The sequence below is a fragment of the Micropterus salmoides genome, unplaced genomic scaffold (genome assembly GCF_014851395.1).
Source record: "Micropterus salmoides isolate LMB-PRFRI ecotype aquatic unplaced genomic scaffold, ASM1485139v1 Ms_hic_scaffold_9, whole genome shotgun sequence".
NCBI classification, from domain to species: Eukaryota; Metazoa; Chordata; class Actinopteri; order Centrarchiformes; family Centrarchidae; genus Micropterus; species Micropterus salmoides.
Genome location: NW_024044681.1, coordinates 35,359,156 through 35,375,567, shown reverse-complemented (window position 1 = coordinate 35,375,567; position 16,412 = coordinate 35,359,156). Strand labels below are relative to the sequence as shown.

The 16,412-nt window shown below is 39.1% G+C and overlaps 1 protein-coding gene and 1 long non-coding RNA gene across 4 annotated transcripts in view; one reads left to right on the top strand and one right to left on the bottom strand.

Moving 5' to 3' along the window:
- Nucleotides 1-16,412, top strand: part of ntm (neurotrimin) — a 459,955-nt gene that overhangs the window by 398,166 nt on the left and 45,377 nt on the right. For all 3 annotated transcript variants that reach the window (XM_038708378.1, XM_038708379.1, XM_038708377.1), the window contains one exon: nucleotides 2,204-2,436. In XM_038708378.1, coding sequence (XP_038564306.1) covers nucleotides 2,204-2,436 — 233 coding nt within the window. The remainder of the gene's footprint in view (nucleotides 1-2,203; nucleotides 2,437-16,412) is intronic.
- Nucleotides 1,687-8,916, bottom strand: LOC119895340. Its single transcript, XR_005443057.1, has 2 exons — nucleotides 8,684-8,916; nucleotides 1,687-1,967 (listed from the first exon to the last, which is right to left on the bottom strand). It is a non-coding gene; the product is annotated as an uncharacterized LOC119895340 (long non-coding RNA).

The following is a 16,412-nucleotide window of genomic DNA, read 5'->3' as shown; positions in this document are numbered from 1 at the left end:
TGTATCCTGTCTCTGTTTTAGCAGTGACTTAAGGTAATGCCCTAACAAGGACATTGAGGTTGATAGTATGCCACTCTCCAAAGACATTGTTTGTTGGACCTCCTCCAAGAAAAGTTTCAGCTATCAGGTTTTACACTTGAGTGAGCAGCCATGCACATGCAATCATATGTCCTTGTATGTCTGCTGGAAACCTTAAAGAGTAACTTAACACCAACTGAAAAGCAATGTTTTTGCTGCCCTCTCTGGTTTACCGGTGGAGTCAGAAGTGTGCTCTGTTGAACCTTTAACCACACCCAGCAGTGATGTCATTTGCTCCTAAAGTCTACCTATACCTGCAGCGTGTTGTACCCCTGGGAAATGAAATGTTGTTTGTGTCTGTATCTTTATATATGTTGCATTTTTGTGCCTACATTGTTAATAGTTAGTCTAATTGTTAAGTCTATAAAAATCCTGCAGCAAGGATAGAAGTTATACCTCTGGATGTCAGCGGAGCCCCTTTTCAGGGGCTGTTAAGTTACTTTTCAAATTCTCACATCATTCTTTTCTCAGGCATACTAGATGTATTATGTTCATTTTACAGTTCAAACCCTGCTGCGTTTGGTGTTATTTATAAAGGAGAATGTTTTACAGTGCAAAATACATTTGCAGCACAGAGAAATTAATTTACTGTAGCCATTAGAAATGAAAAACCTACTTTGAATCCACTTCGTCATAGTAAATTGATCCTTCACCATCTCACATACACTGTGATCCATTATTTTTGAAAGCCATTGCTCCTGTATATTGACATACACACACACACACGCGCGCACACACATACCAGTCTTATTTCCCCACCCTAACACCACAAATGCCCCAAGGATGCCATTGACCCTACTGCCGCCACTGAAGTGGAAGTGACTAATGCTGTAACAGAAGCTCTGACAGCGTAAATGGAGCTGAGTCTTTCAGCTGTTAAGTGTTGAGCTCCTGTTACATTGCCACCATCCTAAACTGTTAATGTTTAAATGCCCTGTTATTCTGTACATCGCAAAATTAGGCTACTGAAAGTTAAATAAACCTGGATGATAAACAGCAGCCAAAAGCACAACATTTGTACAAAGTATGGATTTCTTCTTACATTGGCACACTGTCTCGTAAATAAGACCCTTTTTCCTGTAGCCCTGTCCATTCCTTCTCAGCAGCATCCAAAGATTTGTCATGAAAATACAGCAGATGTGTTGCTCTGTGGGACCAGTCAAAGATCAGTGACCCAGCTCCTGCATCAAAGCAGCATTTTGTGAATAGTGAAACCAATCTGTTGTGATTGCAACCGAGCTCAGCAGTGCAGTTTTAGGCTCATTGTCTCAATTACTTTTGAATGTCACGAGCCTAGTGTGTGGGCAGATTGACAAAAGCAGTCTAGTTACAATGTTTATTGAGAAATTGTCAATATTCCATGCAAGCCTTTAACATAATTGCTAATAGCTCAAATGCTATTAATATTTCCATTTGATGTAGTAGATCAGAATATTATTCTTTTTATAGGGGAACTGAGTAACTACAATTATGCTGCTAATATTGTATAACGTCCTGTATTACTTTGCAAAATTCACAGTATTGTAATAAAGATGATTTGGTGGTGTCTGATAGTGTCCTCGGGTGTTGGAAATTGATTTTTTTTTAAAAAGGATTATGGGAAATGCATTTCAGTTTTAACAAACATATCTGGTTTATTATAGCTGTTTTATGCAGAGAATGCTAACTCAGAATAACCCATTACACATTCAGCTGGCCCGTGCCCTATTCACTCTCTTACTGTACAGTCTGAGCTTTCAGAGTATCAGGGAGCCTTTCCTGCAGGGGTGAATGCTTTGTGCAGTGGACAACCCAGAGTCTGCAGTCTGTAACATTACATCAGCTGGTTTCACTGATTCCTTCCTCCTCTCTGGTTAAAGGTTTGCTAATCAGCGTGATGATTGTCCACCCTAGCCAGACAGAAAAACAATTCAGAATTCAGCAATGAATAAAAATCCTTATGTACTGTAAGGGAGATGAGTAATTGTTGTGTTTGAGAAATATGGCATTTGAATTGTTTACTTGGCTTGATTGTGCACATTATGTCAAGCACGAATTCTGGAGATAAAGGTTACATGTTTGGTGATTATATGAGTACTTCAGTAAAATACTTATCCCATGCAACTAATTTTTTATCGCTTCACAGGTGTGCACAGGGGGACGTTGTCACACACACAGCATGGCTAAACCGGTCAAGTATACTGTATGCCGGAGAAGACAAATGGTCTGTGGATCCCAGAGTGAGTCTGGTGACCCTTAATCAAGAGGAGTTTACCATCAAGATTGAACGTGTGGACATGACAGATGAGGGGCAGTATGTGTGCGCAGTCCAGACAAGCAGTCGACCAAGAACCACCTCAGTGCACATTCTCGTCCAAGGTAAATATACAAATACTACTGTTGCAGCTACTACTACTATACAATTAAATAATACTGGCATTGATAAGATTTTTGAGCAAGTGTCTGAGTGACTTTCTATAAAACTGCTATTTCATTTTAATCTGCTACCAGCAAGTTCAGCAAGTGAATCATGTAACAGCAATGTAACATTGAACTCAGTACCTATTGACTTTCACGAACATGCCACACACACACACACACACACACATATATATATACACTAGGGATGAAACGGTATGAAAATTTCATATCACGATTATAGTGACCACAATTATCACGGTTATCAGTATTATCACGGTATTGTAAAAATGTGCCGAAAAAGATTAAAATGTACTGATACACACACTCAAACCATTTCAACAAGTTTTATTTTGAAAACTACAAATACAATTGCCATTTTGTTTGCATAAAAAATAAAACAGCAAATACCTTTTGTAAACATATGAAAATCACCTAAGTGTGCATTATCAAGATTTTATATTATATATGTAATACAATGACCCCGTGGACAATTACATGAAAACAAATAAGTCTATAGAATACAGTGATAGTTACTGCAATGAGCCCAACAACTGACATAAATACAGAGGAGTCTGTAGCGTAACGTGTTCTCATGTGCAGTGGACGAATAGAATCTGCAGACACACGACGCGCACAGCAGCAGAATAGCGTTTTTACAAGAGCAGTTAACACTGAGAGCTTCAGTTTACTCACTGTTAGCAAGTCAGAGAGACAAACCAAAGCTAAAAGTTAACTCACCCTGCGTTCACTATAAGGTCATTTTCTTCAATCAGGTTTCCCTCAGCACTATCATAAAAACAAAAATACGACCGGACTTCAGAGTGACTGAAAAATCTCTGTAGCGTTGTCTTCCGCCGTGTTGTCATCAACCCAAACAAACGCACGTTGCATTCTGCGCATGCACGCCTGCTTCTGGGAGACGCTGGACAGTGTTTGCCGTGAGATTATAATAGCGCGGTTAACCGTACCTGGTTATCATGGAAATTAAAATGTGTACGGTAATAATAACCTTTGGGAATTTTACCATTGGTTTACCGTTAATCATTTCATCATATATATATATATATATATAGTGCTGGTCTACCCTGTCTAATTGATGGTTGTGTTATTCCTGCGCACCAGCACATAAGGCATAAGTGAACAACTCAGAGTGAAAACAGATGTGTGCTCTCTTTCTTGAATCTCATTTCCTTATTCATTGCTCCACTGGAGCAATTAGGGGCTAAATGCCTTGCTCAAGGAAAGGGAGGGGAGTGTGTTCCTCATCCACTATGTTAGGCGAGGTTAATGGGGAATAGCAGATGTTAAGATGTTTTGGCAAAAATGATGTGCAGAGTTGCCATAATGTCCTCATGGAGAGGCTGGGCAGAGTGAGGTGCGGTTAATGCTACAAATCGGATGCAGGTGATCCATGTAGAATAAAGTGCTGCTCATAAGAAGCCAACCCTATCTTCATGAGGGAGAAACAAGTTTGGATTTCTTAAGCTTTCAATTTTCTCTGCCACATGATGCCAAACAACACAATAATGACAACAATTTAACCAACACCACCTGTATTTTAAAACTACATTGCTATTAATTGACTTAAGCTTTCTTTTATTTATAATTAATGAACTGATTGAAAAAGAAACTGTTCTTTAAGCAAGTTAACTTTTTTTTTTATTGAACTTACTGAAGTAGTAAGGGGTAGCAATGTTCACAATTTTTTGTTTTAACAAGTTTACTTCAGAGGATAGTGTCATTTTGTTTTATAAGATTGAACTCTGTTAAAATCCCCCTGATTGCCAACTACACCCTTATGTGAGCTGTAAGCATTGTGAAAAGTCCTGTGATCATTGTTTTTATTGGCAACCATGAATATAGACAGCAGATCAGATCTTCACACAACACCTTTAATTGAGACGGAGAAGAAACTACATGTTAGTTCAAAGTCTATCTAAAAAAAGCTCAGCCCTTTTGTTCCTGAGTATCAGTGTTGGGCAAGTTACTAGTTTCTTATTACCCTTTAAATAAGTAATAATATTACTTTACTTATTACTGGGTGACACAAGTAACTAGTTACAGTTTCTATATTACTTTCACTCCCACCCCCCCCTTCCTCCAAACAAAGCAGTCTCTCCCGACTAATATCATATTCATAACAGCAGCAAGGAGTTTTTACAAAACATAACGTTTCTTAACACCACCGTAAATCCTGACTTTGAACTTCTGTTTTTCTACACAGTTTTCAGTATTTTTACAAAACATAAAACGTTGCTTTACGCCATCTCTCCCGATAAGTCCAAACATTTCTGGCAGTACCAGCCGGAGTTTCTTTCTATGTGTCACATTGCTGTGCTGCTTTAGCAGGGGTTTCAATAAATTAAATGCAGAATTGTTCACAGTTGAAAGGTTTTTGCTGGTCTACAATGGACTACAATGTTCTTTGTATCTTAGACTGTGACACAATGACGGCAATACTTACAGCTGAGGAAAGAACGCCTCTCTTCCTTGTTCTCCATTCTTCCTTTAGCTTCTTGGCTAACAGCTGACTTGAACAACATATGATCGGTGCCGCCGACCTGCAGCGCAGTCGCGCATTCACGTCAAGAATGGTGCGTTCAGTAACAGCGTTACTTGGATTAGTAACTGTGATAATATTACTGTTTTGGAAAAGTAATCCGTTACGCTTCTAGTTACTGGGAAAGTAATATTACAGTAACGTGTTACTGCCCGACACTGCTGAGTATCGTTCTTACAAACAAAACACCTCTCAAAACTGCTGACAGGAGCATAAGTAATCCATTGTGATACGTATCAACATCCACATAGTCAACAGAATTTTCTTTAAACAGTTGGTCAACAGATGTGCGGACACCAGGGGCCATGGGCAATGAAACAATAATTACTAACAGTAAGTAGCTCTGTAATGATAAGCCTTTTACCCAACATCAGACCATTTTGGTGCTATGTAGTTCTCCTGCCAAGCATTCCAAAACCGTTGATTCCCATTATGCTTAGACACAGTAAAACATGCAAAACATATGTTTATGTTTTCAGACCACATGCTGCTGGTTTTGATTGTGGTGGATCAGCAAACCAAGGATTGCTTGGATGAGACAAGGGTCTGTCATTTTCAATTAGATGACGATCAAGAGTCGCTGTATCTTCAGCAGAAGACTACCACTAAAGACACTTCTCAAGAGCCAAGTCATAATGACATCTAGGGCTTTTACTTGAATATCAAATTCCTGCAATTTCTAAGCAGTTACAGGGGCTGCTGGTAGAGGAAGTAGAGTGGATCGTCCAGTAATCAGAAGGTTTTGGTCATCATCATGTCCAAGCATCCTTGGGCAAGATACTGAACCCCAAAATGCTTCAGATGGCTTTGCCATCTGTGTGAGAGTGTTTGTGTAGTAGCCACTGCTATGGGTGCTACAATCCATTAACAAGTTTTCCTTAAGTCATGCACATACATATGCAATGTAGCAAGCAGGTCAGGTCACAGCGCAGGAGGTAGCAGATGCACATGCCTGCAGGCTTTGAGTGTCTTGCCAAAGAGCACTTTGATTTGTGTGGTCACAGGGATCACCACAGTTCAAAACTAAGATATCTTTAACCACAAGATCACCATTAGGAGATCATCAGGGGCTTATATTATGTTAAAGAGGTATTCTGCTTTTTGGCCGTTTCCCTCTCCTTTATTGAGTTATATACCTTTTTTGTGCATGTACTAGGTTTGCAAAGTGTAAAAGCCCAAAGTCCAGCCCAAAGGGAGTTCCCATCTCCCACAAAAAAACAGCACACACCTCCTCTCCCTTCCAAACACTAGCTACTCTCCAGGTAGTCAGTGGACAGAACGTTGTTACTGTGATGTAGAGACAGAGCTCGGTTAAAACTTTATGGATGTTGTCAAGCTGGTCGGCAACACGTAGCCTACAGCTGAATTGAAGCTGTTTACCGGCTTCTCACTGACCCGCCCTTCTCTGCTTCTGATTGGCTAGTAGTCCTGAACTGAGCATGTGCAACTCCCAACAAAGATCATTTAGAGACAAGATGTATCACTCCATAGCTAAAACAAAGCATTCAACACAGGGTGGAAAGAGGAGCTGCAGCAATGTGCAGTATGACAAAAATATGTTTTTGAAAATGAAACCATGTAACCTGTTCTGGTACAACCCCTAAATAGGATTTTGAACCTGAAAATTAGCAGAATACCACCAGTATTTTGCCAACATCCAGGAGCCTCTTGCTGGGTCACTCTGTTTTTCTCTTCTTAGCATCCTCTGTCAACGTCCTCTTCTGTCGAATAGCATCTGCTATTAGCTAACATTATGTCTATAGAGGCTTATGTTTGGTTATGTTGCCTGTTCATCAATACCAGCATAATGTTGCTTGAAACTTGGGTGGCAGGCTAGTCAAAGCTTAGAAGAAAGTGAAGACAGGATGTTGGGGAGAATTTGTTTAGGAGTCTGGGGCCATATGCAGGCTGTTTAGGAGAGGGCATAACTTCAGTGTGGATTATTTAAATTGCTTACTATTGACATATTTCCTACATTGTGAAACCATAATCTTCTTCACAATTGCCTCACCAACACATAGTGAAGCCTGGAGATGCTCTGCTGATTATAAATGTAAGTCTGTCTCTATGGATGATGGCATTTAGCGTGCAGCTTCATATATTCAATCTGAACAACTGTCAATGAATTGCCATTAGTCTCAATGATCTGTCTCAGTTTGTGTTGGGATTTTAGATTAATCATTCAGCTGGAATTTTATCCGAAACGACGATATCTTTGCAAAATTCTTCGGATGGTTATTTATACATATACCTGGGAAGTTGAGAATTCATTAGGATAACGTAAATGGCACTGTGGTGTCATTGCAAATTGCCCTTACAGATTTGATATTTTCACTTAGTAATTTATTAAAAATTCACCACAACAGTAACTGTCATTTGGATTTTTTGCAATGTATGTATTAATTGTCTTGTCAAACTCAGACACTACCTGTATTACTGTATCATAGTGATTTAAAGCCATAAGCACATTTTGCTGTCAGTGTTCTGTGCAAAAATATAATTTTTTAAATTTACCTACAGCCCTAATGACATGATCAGTGAAACCAGCTTCATAAGCACAGTGATGTCAAGTTTTGTGAAGGAGATGAGCACTTGTTTTAAAGAGAGCTCTTAATATAGAACAGGCTGTCCTCCCTCTCTTTTAGAATATTTGATCAGAGGGTCTTGATGGCTCTCCAGCATGAGCAGTTAGTCGCTGGAATTATGCCCGATCACAATAACTTATCTGATGTCAAACAGCGGTGTCTGACTCAGATTACTTCATAGATTATTTACAAGACATAGGATCTCAGTAGAGTTACCCACAGAGTAGTAGTAAGCAGTAAGGTGTTGTCAAGTGTACCAACAGGCAAAAGACCTAAACGCAGACTTCCAGGCAGAACCGGCGCAGTTAAATGTAATTTATGTTTAAAGTAGTGCTGTGCAACAATTAAAATTTTTAATTGCGAATAATCACATGATTTTCTGCGATTAATCAAGATTATTCACATTGTTATGTGCAAAATTGAATAATGAATTCTAAAGTAGTTTATTGTGCACTTTTAATTTAAATGTACTGCTATATACACAAAAGTGCAATAATGTGGTTTGCAAACACTTTAAACAAATAAGGTGCTTTTTACCAGTAGTATTCCCTTTACACAGTAGCAATAAAATATTTCTTGTAAATCTCAACTTAAACATTAATTTAATCAAATCAAATATAAAACCAAAGCTGTTTGCTACTGCCAGGGTATTACCTTTTATCTAGCTTGTTAAAACAAGTTACCATCAGAGTCCAGTTTTCTTGGGTTTTTTTCTAAACAGGTATCAGCAGGTATCATTTATCATGGAGCAGCATAAACAGTTCTATGTTAAGTGACCCTGTTAGAGTGAGGTGAAGTGTTGCGGTGGTGCTCGCCTCACGCACACGCCCACCCGCTGCCAAAGTTGAATTGTCTTGAACTTTTGTACGTGACGCGCAGCACAGATCATTGGAAAATAGACTGATCCTCGCTGTTTGTGAGTTTCAACAATCCATTACTGTTTACTAAATAGTTATCAGGACATCAACAGGAGGGAATTTTGCAGGGTAGTGCAACAGGCACAAAAGGACCCAAATTTCCAAGCAGAACAGACTGTTTAAACACAAAGTGAACAACTTACACCAATGGCAGAGCTGGCAGGCAAGATTCCAAAAACAGGGTAGCAGTCCAAAATAAGGCAACAAATCCACATAGGGTAGGCAAAAATACAAAGTCCACAATCCAGGTTAAAAATCCAAATCGGCATAGAGAGACAGGCAGGAAAACTTGACAAAAAACAAAAGAATGACCAGAGACAAGGGCAGGATGACTGGGCACAGGTGAAACACATTAGGCAATCAACAAGAAGCACACAGACAGGAAATATAGTAAAAACAAGACACAAGAGGAAGAAAACTTTCAAAATAAAACAAGATATAACAGAACTCTAATCTAAAACCATGACATGTCCTTAAACTGGAGTGTTTAGTCAATCCCTATATTTTGTGCAAGGAAACAATGAACATGCATCAGTTTATCCTAAAAAAGTCCCTCTAATTTTCATGAATGTTTTGTTATTGTTTCATTGAATAAAGGGAAAAATAAAAACTCTCTGGACTGACCTGTTTTTTTCATACCCATATGCAAACCTTTGTGAGTTAGGATTGTTCTTAAACTGGATATGTTTAACCGAATTTCATGAAGATTGGCAAAAGCAAATGCAAATTTCCATCCACTACTATTGTGTGATTATTAAGAGTTGATTTGTCGAGATTAACAACTGGTGGCACTGATTTTCCATTGCAGGCAAAGAGGGTGCAGCAAGATTAAGTGATTAAATGAATGCCAGTCAAACCTCAAACAGTGAAAAATAATGTAGAAAACAAGATGGAAATATGGAATTTATGTTTGTTTCATGTATTGATTTGAGGAAGGTCACAGTCTCCTTATCACTTCACACAGATCTGAAGTTTTTGTCTAAAAGTGATCATAAGAATGGGATTCTCAATTTGATGGGGAGCAACAGTACGAGACATTAGACCTGGTCTAAAGCAGTGCAGCTGCATTCTGGGCCATGTGTAAATGACCCAGTGAGGTTTTACTAAAACAAATGACGAGGAAATTAGAATATTATAGATAAAATAAAAACAGGAATAATCATGTCATTACATGTGTGGTCCTGAAAACAGAAGCAGTCTGACTAGTGACTGAAAAACACCTGCCAGCCACCATGTGACACCTTGTGCCATTATCAAGTATCAAGCAGTATTTTGTCTCTTATTAGCCAAGAAAAAACTGTTTTGGTGGTTTCAGCATCAGTTATGTTTGATTTTCTGTTTCCTGGCCTTAAACTCACCACAAACCATAATAAGAATATGTGTATCAACTTTGTCTAACCTATGCACATTTAGGAAATAACAAAAGTTATGAAATTAATGGACAAAAGCGAAATAGAGAAATATGACAAGCAACAAAGATCTACAGGTGGAATTGAACCAGGGGCGTTGAGGTTGCGTGGCATATGCTGTAACTGTCTGCCTACTGGTGCACTCCAGCCTGACTGAAATTGTATTTATTAATCACCACACCCTCTGATCCACATTCACTTTCACCCAGCCCGTTTGCATTTCTGCTGTACCTACGTGAACCCAAAATAGCAATTGTGCTTGGTGACGCCTACACAGCCTGTGCGCTGAAGACCTCACTTGCATTCATTTGCACTCTGCCCACAGACTTTTCGAACCAGTTAACAAAACTGAACTGGTGATCTCATGATCACTTTCCTGATTGTTTCCCTATAGACTGCAGTTGCCCTTTTTGTGAATAAAGAGCTATTGTGAACAAAGAAAAATGAATTCTCAGCTACACTGGATTCGGAGTATTGCTGGTTCAATTCCCGGCTCCCTCAATCTATTCAAAATGTCCTTGAGCAAGATTCGGAACCTAAAATGGTTGAACGTGTGTGTGGGTGAGCTTACTAATATCAAGAGCTCTTTGGACAGGAAGTGCTGTATTTGTCCTACCATCAGATATGAATGCATAGGTGAGTGTGATACGTGCTGTAAAGGCCGCACCAGAAAAGCACTGTTTAAAGTCAATTTACCAGAGATCACAATGCAATGTGGGGTTACTGTATGTGCTGCTGCTGCCACTCACTACAAAACAACACAGGGAATGAAAGTATTTGCCACCTGACTGAAGCCCATCTTCTAGTCCTCCAGTCTTGTAGCATAATGTGTAGAAAGAAAAGCCCTCTAGGATAGTCTGTTGAAAGTTTTTTTTTGTTTATTGAAACACCCACAGTTTACTGAGTATGGGCCTACAAAAAACATAATGTATGCCACTCTGGTGGCAGAGCCTGAGGTCAGTATTTGGTCCAGAGCAAGATACAGTTTATCAACAAAGTCCTAAACAGACAGGATGATTCCTAATGCTGTTGTTGACCCAGTGAACCTTTCATTAGTGCTACTATCACGCAAAAAAAATAATTAAAAAATACACAGCTCAAGAGTATGAACACTTTCAGACCTGCCAACCTGCCCTCTTTTTCGTAGCTGATACGCGAGTACCCAGGTAAACTATGCAACTATGCGTGTACGTTCAATAGTGCTGTACTCACACTGATTCATTCCCCATGCCATCACCCAAATTTCAATGATTGACAAACATAATCTAATTTCAAGAGCCTGCATATCGACAACACAACATCAACTTTATCCCTCACATTCCCCCTCCTCACTCCAGCTGGCCAGTTCCTCAAGTGTGGACACACATTGTGAATTATTCAAACCTGCCAAACTTGGGAAAATATTTAACTCTAGTAGCCTAATGTTACATCATATGCAAGCTAGCTTGCTTGTTTTCCAGGTATTTAAGTTGGCAAAGTAATGTGAATTATATTGTCTGTTTTGCAGATTGTTACACAAGACTTTTGTAGTATTAATAATATTCATTATTATTGCAGCCAAGCAAGAATCATGGCAGGAGGAAAAAAAATGCACCACAGAAATAACGTTACTGGGAGGTGTGTGTATGCCTGTGTGTTGCTCTGTGTAGTCTATAACCAGTATACCTATAACTAGTGTAAGAAGTACTGAGATCTTTCACTTAAGTAAAAGTAGCATGTAAAGATACTACATTACATACTCCAAAAAAAAGTCCTGCATTCAAAATTGTACTTATTCAAAAGTGTATCGGCAGCAAAATGTACTTGAGTGTATTAAAGTAAACAGTCATAATGCAAACTGTCCCCATTTAGAATTATAATTTTCATACATTTTTGCAGTTTAGGTTAATTGGCGACCCTAAATTGTCCTTAGGTGTGAGCGTGAGTGGTTGTTCGTCTATGTGTGGCCCTGCGATGGACTGGCGACCTGTCCAGGGTGTACCCCGCCTTGCGCCCGATGTCAGCTGGGATTGGCTCCAGCCCCCCGCGACCCTGTACACAGGATAAGCGGTTGACGATGGATGGATGAGAGCAATCTAGTACCTTTTAATACACCACATAACAATTTCGTGCCTGCAAATGTAAGAATCAGAGAGAAGGAGAACCGCTATGTCTCACTCTGTCCCCACAAAGTCGACTCCACTGTTTTTCTCTTACTAAAGTTTCTTAACATTCTGCTGCCCTGCTCTGCTCTTTGCTCTCCAACGACAACAATAAACCCATGAATCGTCAAATAATCAACATTAACGTTAGAAAGCGAAAAACCACCACTGATTTTAATGAGTTTCTCGACAGCTTAAATTATGTAATTCCCGGGTCCCCGGGACACACAGGCCTCCATAAAATGTGTGTGTGTTTTTTTTTTTATTGTAGTGGTGTTTAGGAATGGGTATAGTTAGGATTTATAGGCAGGTAATCTATCCTGAAAACAGCAGGCATATCACACCAACAGAACTCCCCAGCAAGCTAGCTATAAGAAAAAGCAAAAACAAAGAAGCTAGCTCAGAATTCTCAGTATGGATGTCATGGCAGAGGCTGCGAAGAGACAAAATATCTAGAGATTACTGGACATGTGTTTGTAAAAACTTCAGTAGTTTAGTTAGTTAGTGACACATTTATACTGCATAAAAAACTTTATTAAAACAATTTATAGGGAGGCTTTTCTGACCTAGGGGAATTTTGGCATTTCTCTTAAATCACATGTACTAATTATTCACATTCTACAAAAAATAAGTGCAGTACACCCACCTCCACATTTGTAGCACACAAATTGGACCAGCTCTAATTCTGAGTTAAGCAAAAGCCTTAATAATGTTTACTCTTACTGAAATTCCAATATTATTGCCACTTTTAATGTAAACTTGTTTGACAGTTTCATTAAAATAAGTGACTGACTGTCATCACTGTGTGATTTTGTATACTAAGAGGAAGACTTTGTTCGTTTTCCTGTGTCCATCTAGAAAATTCTACATTGGGTACACTGTGAAATAATGAGATGTCCAGTGCACTGATGAATCCTTTCATCCCAGCTACACTATACTCATTAATCCTGCTGCCAAGTCTCCACACTGTTCTGGTTGGATAAACTTTGATCCATTTGGACAGTATAGGCTTCATTCCTACTGTTAATATGTGATACTCAATCAATACCTGTAGGAAAATTCTCATTTAGTTCACCCACTCTATGGGAGGTCAGAATTCAGCTACAGAGCAGCATCCCTGGAGCTGACAGAGATTTAGTTATTGCATGAGTGCTCCTCAGCAAGGTGGGTGTCTGTTTACACATGGATTTGAACTCTGGTTATCCAGCTGAAAGATGAGTGGTCAAGTGATAAGACTCGGATGCCTTTGTTCACCTTATAACTCCTCTCAAAGATGTCCATGGGCTGTCATCTAAAATGCTGTACTGCAGCTGTTTATCTGGCTGTTTTGTCTTACAGGAAAGTGAAAATGCACCCTTGTGTTCCATGAATATTTGAGAATAATTGAGAGCTATCTAGTACCTTTGTTTCCAGCAGTACATAGACTGGCTGTGTCACTTAAAAATGTTTACAGTTGGTAGGTGAAGCGCTGAAGGAGTGCTTTCTGTTTGCTTTGACTTTGTCATTCCCGATTCTAGATATACACACAAAGCTCTTCAGGAGTTGATTTTTTTAACATTGCAATGAGTAGTGAGTACATGTGACACACAGCTCATGGAGGCACTTTAAAACTATTAGTGCCTGACTGTAGTAATTTGCGTCAAAAGTTTTTCTTTTTCTGAGTCATATATCTGAACCCACAGACATGATACACATATTTTTAGATATTAACACCTGCCAACCCACCGGATTTCAACTGTGGCGGGTAATAAAAAAATTACAATTTGACACTACGACACTAAAACTCCATCTGCGCATAGTGTTTTCTCATTGGTCCATTCGTGAAGCCTATTGTCTTGACCGACGACACTGTCAACAAGTTGACGCTGTGGAGATTAAACTAGCGTGCTGTTAATTATCAACTTGACCAGCGGCAGCGATGATATAGCGGTCTTTTGTAATAGCAGGAGAATCCACACAACAGGCGTGTCTCACTCTCTCCTGCAGCGCCAAATATGACATCCAGACTTTTGTCAAATGAGAATATAAAAGTTGCATCTGTCACAGGGCAGCCACAGTCCCTTAGACCTGTAGACCTGTAGCCTTCCGTCTGCTTTCACATGTGACTGGTGGCATGCACATACACATCAACACAGCGTTCAGTCAGTGAGTGTGCGTGGCCGAGCAGTGTGGAGACAAAATGCAAAGGAGAACAAGAGAAAGAGACAAGGCAGAGCAGAGCTCTTTATGATTAAGGGACATGGTGTTAAAACTAGCAGGGCTGCCCTTATGTCACATCATATCATCATATCACAGCTACCTTTCCAGAGTTAATTCTATTTTTTAATAAAAGTAATCATGCCATGTAGGAAAGCAGGAGATGCGTTTGTATGGAAATAATCTGGAAAATAAAGGCCTGTATACTCATTTCAGATGGACTGATCTCCAGTTACTTAGAGCCACCAGAGTTCCATGATGATAAACAAAGTTTTATAGTTTTGGATTTTTCATTAGTCTTTATTTTTATTTCATTTTGAGTTTTTGTATTCAATTCAGTTTAGTTTTAATTAGTTTTAGTGTTATTTTTAGTCTTTGTCGCTGCACGATGCCAAGCTCAGTGCAGTTTCGTTCAGTCCAGTTTAGTTTATTCACAAAACATTAAAATACAAGTACAATCATTAGAAATAATAGATTTGTGAAAAGGGACACCTTTTTAAGCTATCTGAAGCTTGTAGGGGCCCAAACACTAAGCATATATATAGATATATTTGAAGTACTTTTTATTTGAAACACATTGTCTAAATAAATACTACAAATCTATGAAGCACATGCTACATCTATGGTATAATTTAAAACCTATATACAGAAAACCCTAAGATCAAACTACCCAGTGGTCCCAAAAAATTCCCAAAAGCTCTATCAATCTTGGTTAATTAGATGAAATACAATAAATGTGGGCCCCCTTTGGAGCCACAGACAACAGGTCCCTAGCACCCTGAAGGTAAGTATGACTGGAAAGCAGCTATATTAAAATGTAAACCTACATTAATCAAAAAATAGATTCTATGTTAAAAGCACAAAGAGACAGGTTGGCTGAGATATGAATGAGGCCATAAAACACACACTGGCTGACATGCAGTAAATATAATGACCAGCAGACAGTTAACCCAGCACAAGGGGAGCTCACAATCAATGGGCAAGGAGCAACTTTATCCCACACACAGGATGAGCACCAAGACAGTGACTCACTACCTGCAACCCAAACTAAACTAAACAAAGCTCTGTACAGTTGTTGCATTCATATTATTTTGTACACATGTAGGCTGTTTATAAAAGATGATATAAAACATGTTCAAATCCCACCAACTATGCAGACGATCCCTACCTGGGTCTCCTGGCAATGTTAGGCTCCCCATAACATCACATGGGGCTGTAAAAAACAGCGTTGCCAGCTGCTACGCTGCGGCCAGACGCCGCCCTGACCCCGGGCTCTCTTGATGGATAAAGCAATCGTGGCAGGACAGCCACATGACACGCTTGCCAGCTCTTCACGCGGAGGAGAAAAGCATAACACATGGCTCACCAACAGGTGCCTATCGGACTTTGCTATTTGCTAATCATTTTAGTTAGTTATTGTTTTTTTGTAAAACTTCTTTATTATTTTTATTTCAGTTAACGACAATGTTTTTTCACATCTAGTTTTAGTTATTTTGTTCGTCTTCGTTTACGATAATAACCTTGCCTGAGTGTGACATAACTTCAGTGTCTGAGAATCATCATGGTTTTAACTTTTAAGGCAGCAGTAGTCTTAGTTTTGTTTGACGGGGTGCCCACAGTGCCAGACTTTTCGAAACCCCTGCAGCAAAACATTCAAAAGTAATTTTATTTGGAGTGAAGAAGAGCAGAGTATGCAGAAATTTGCTGTGATATGTTGAGTAGTTCATTAAATGACAAAATGAAAATTACTGGTATCTATGGACTGAAACAAAAAACCCCAGCAACAAACAAAACTGCCATCTAATTCTTAAAATTGTGTTCATCAGTTTTAGTTAAGTTCTGCAACAATTTGGCAGTTCTATAATGCACTTTCTGTATGCACACAGACATTTCATTGGCTGTTACAAACACTTGGCAAACCAAGAAAACACAATGGCCAATATGGTAGTGGATTTGCTGGCAATAAACCCAGATGTTTACTCACTGATTTTCATAGTTTGTAGTTAGTGAACTGTATATTAGATAGATTTTCATTTCCATTCTAGTATTAGTATGAGATTTTACTTTATATCACTTTTTCAGTAGACACATTTAACTTACACCCATCACACTGTCAGAGCAAACAA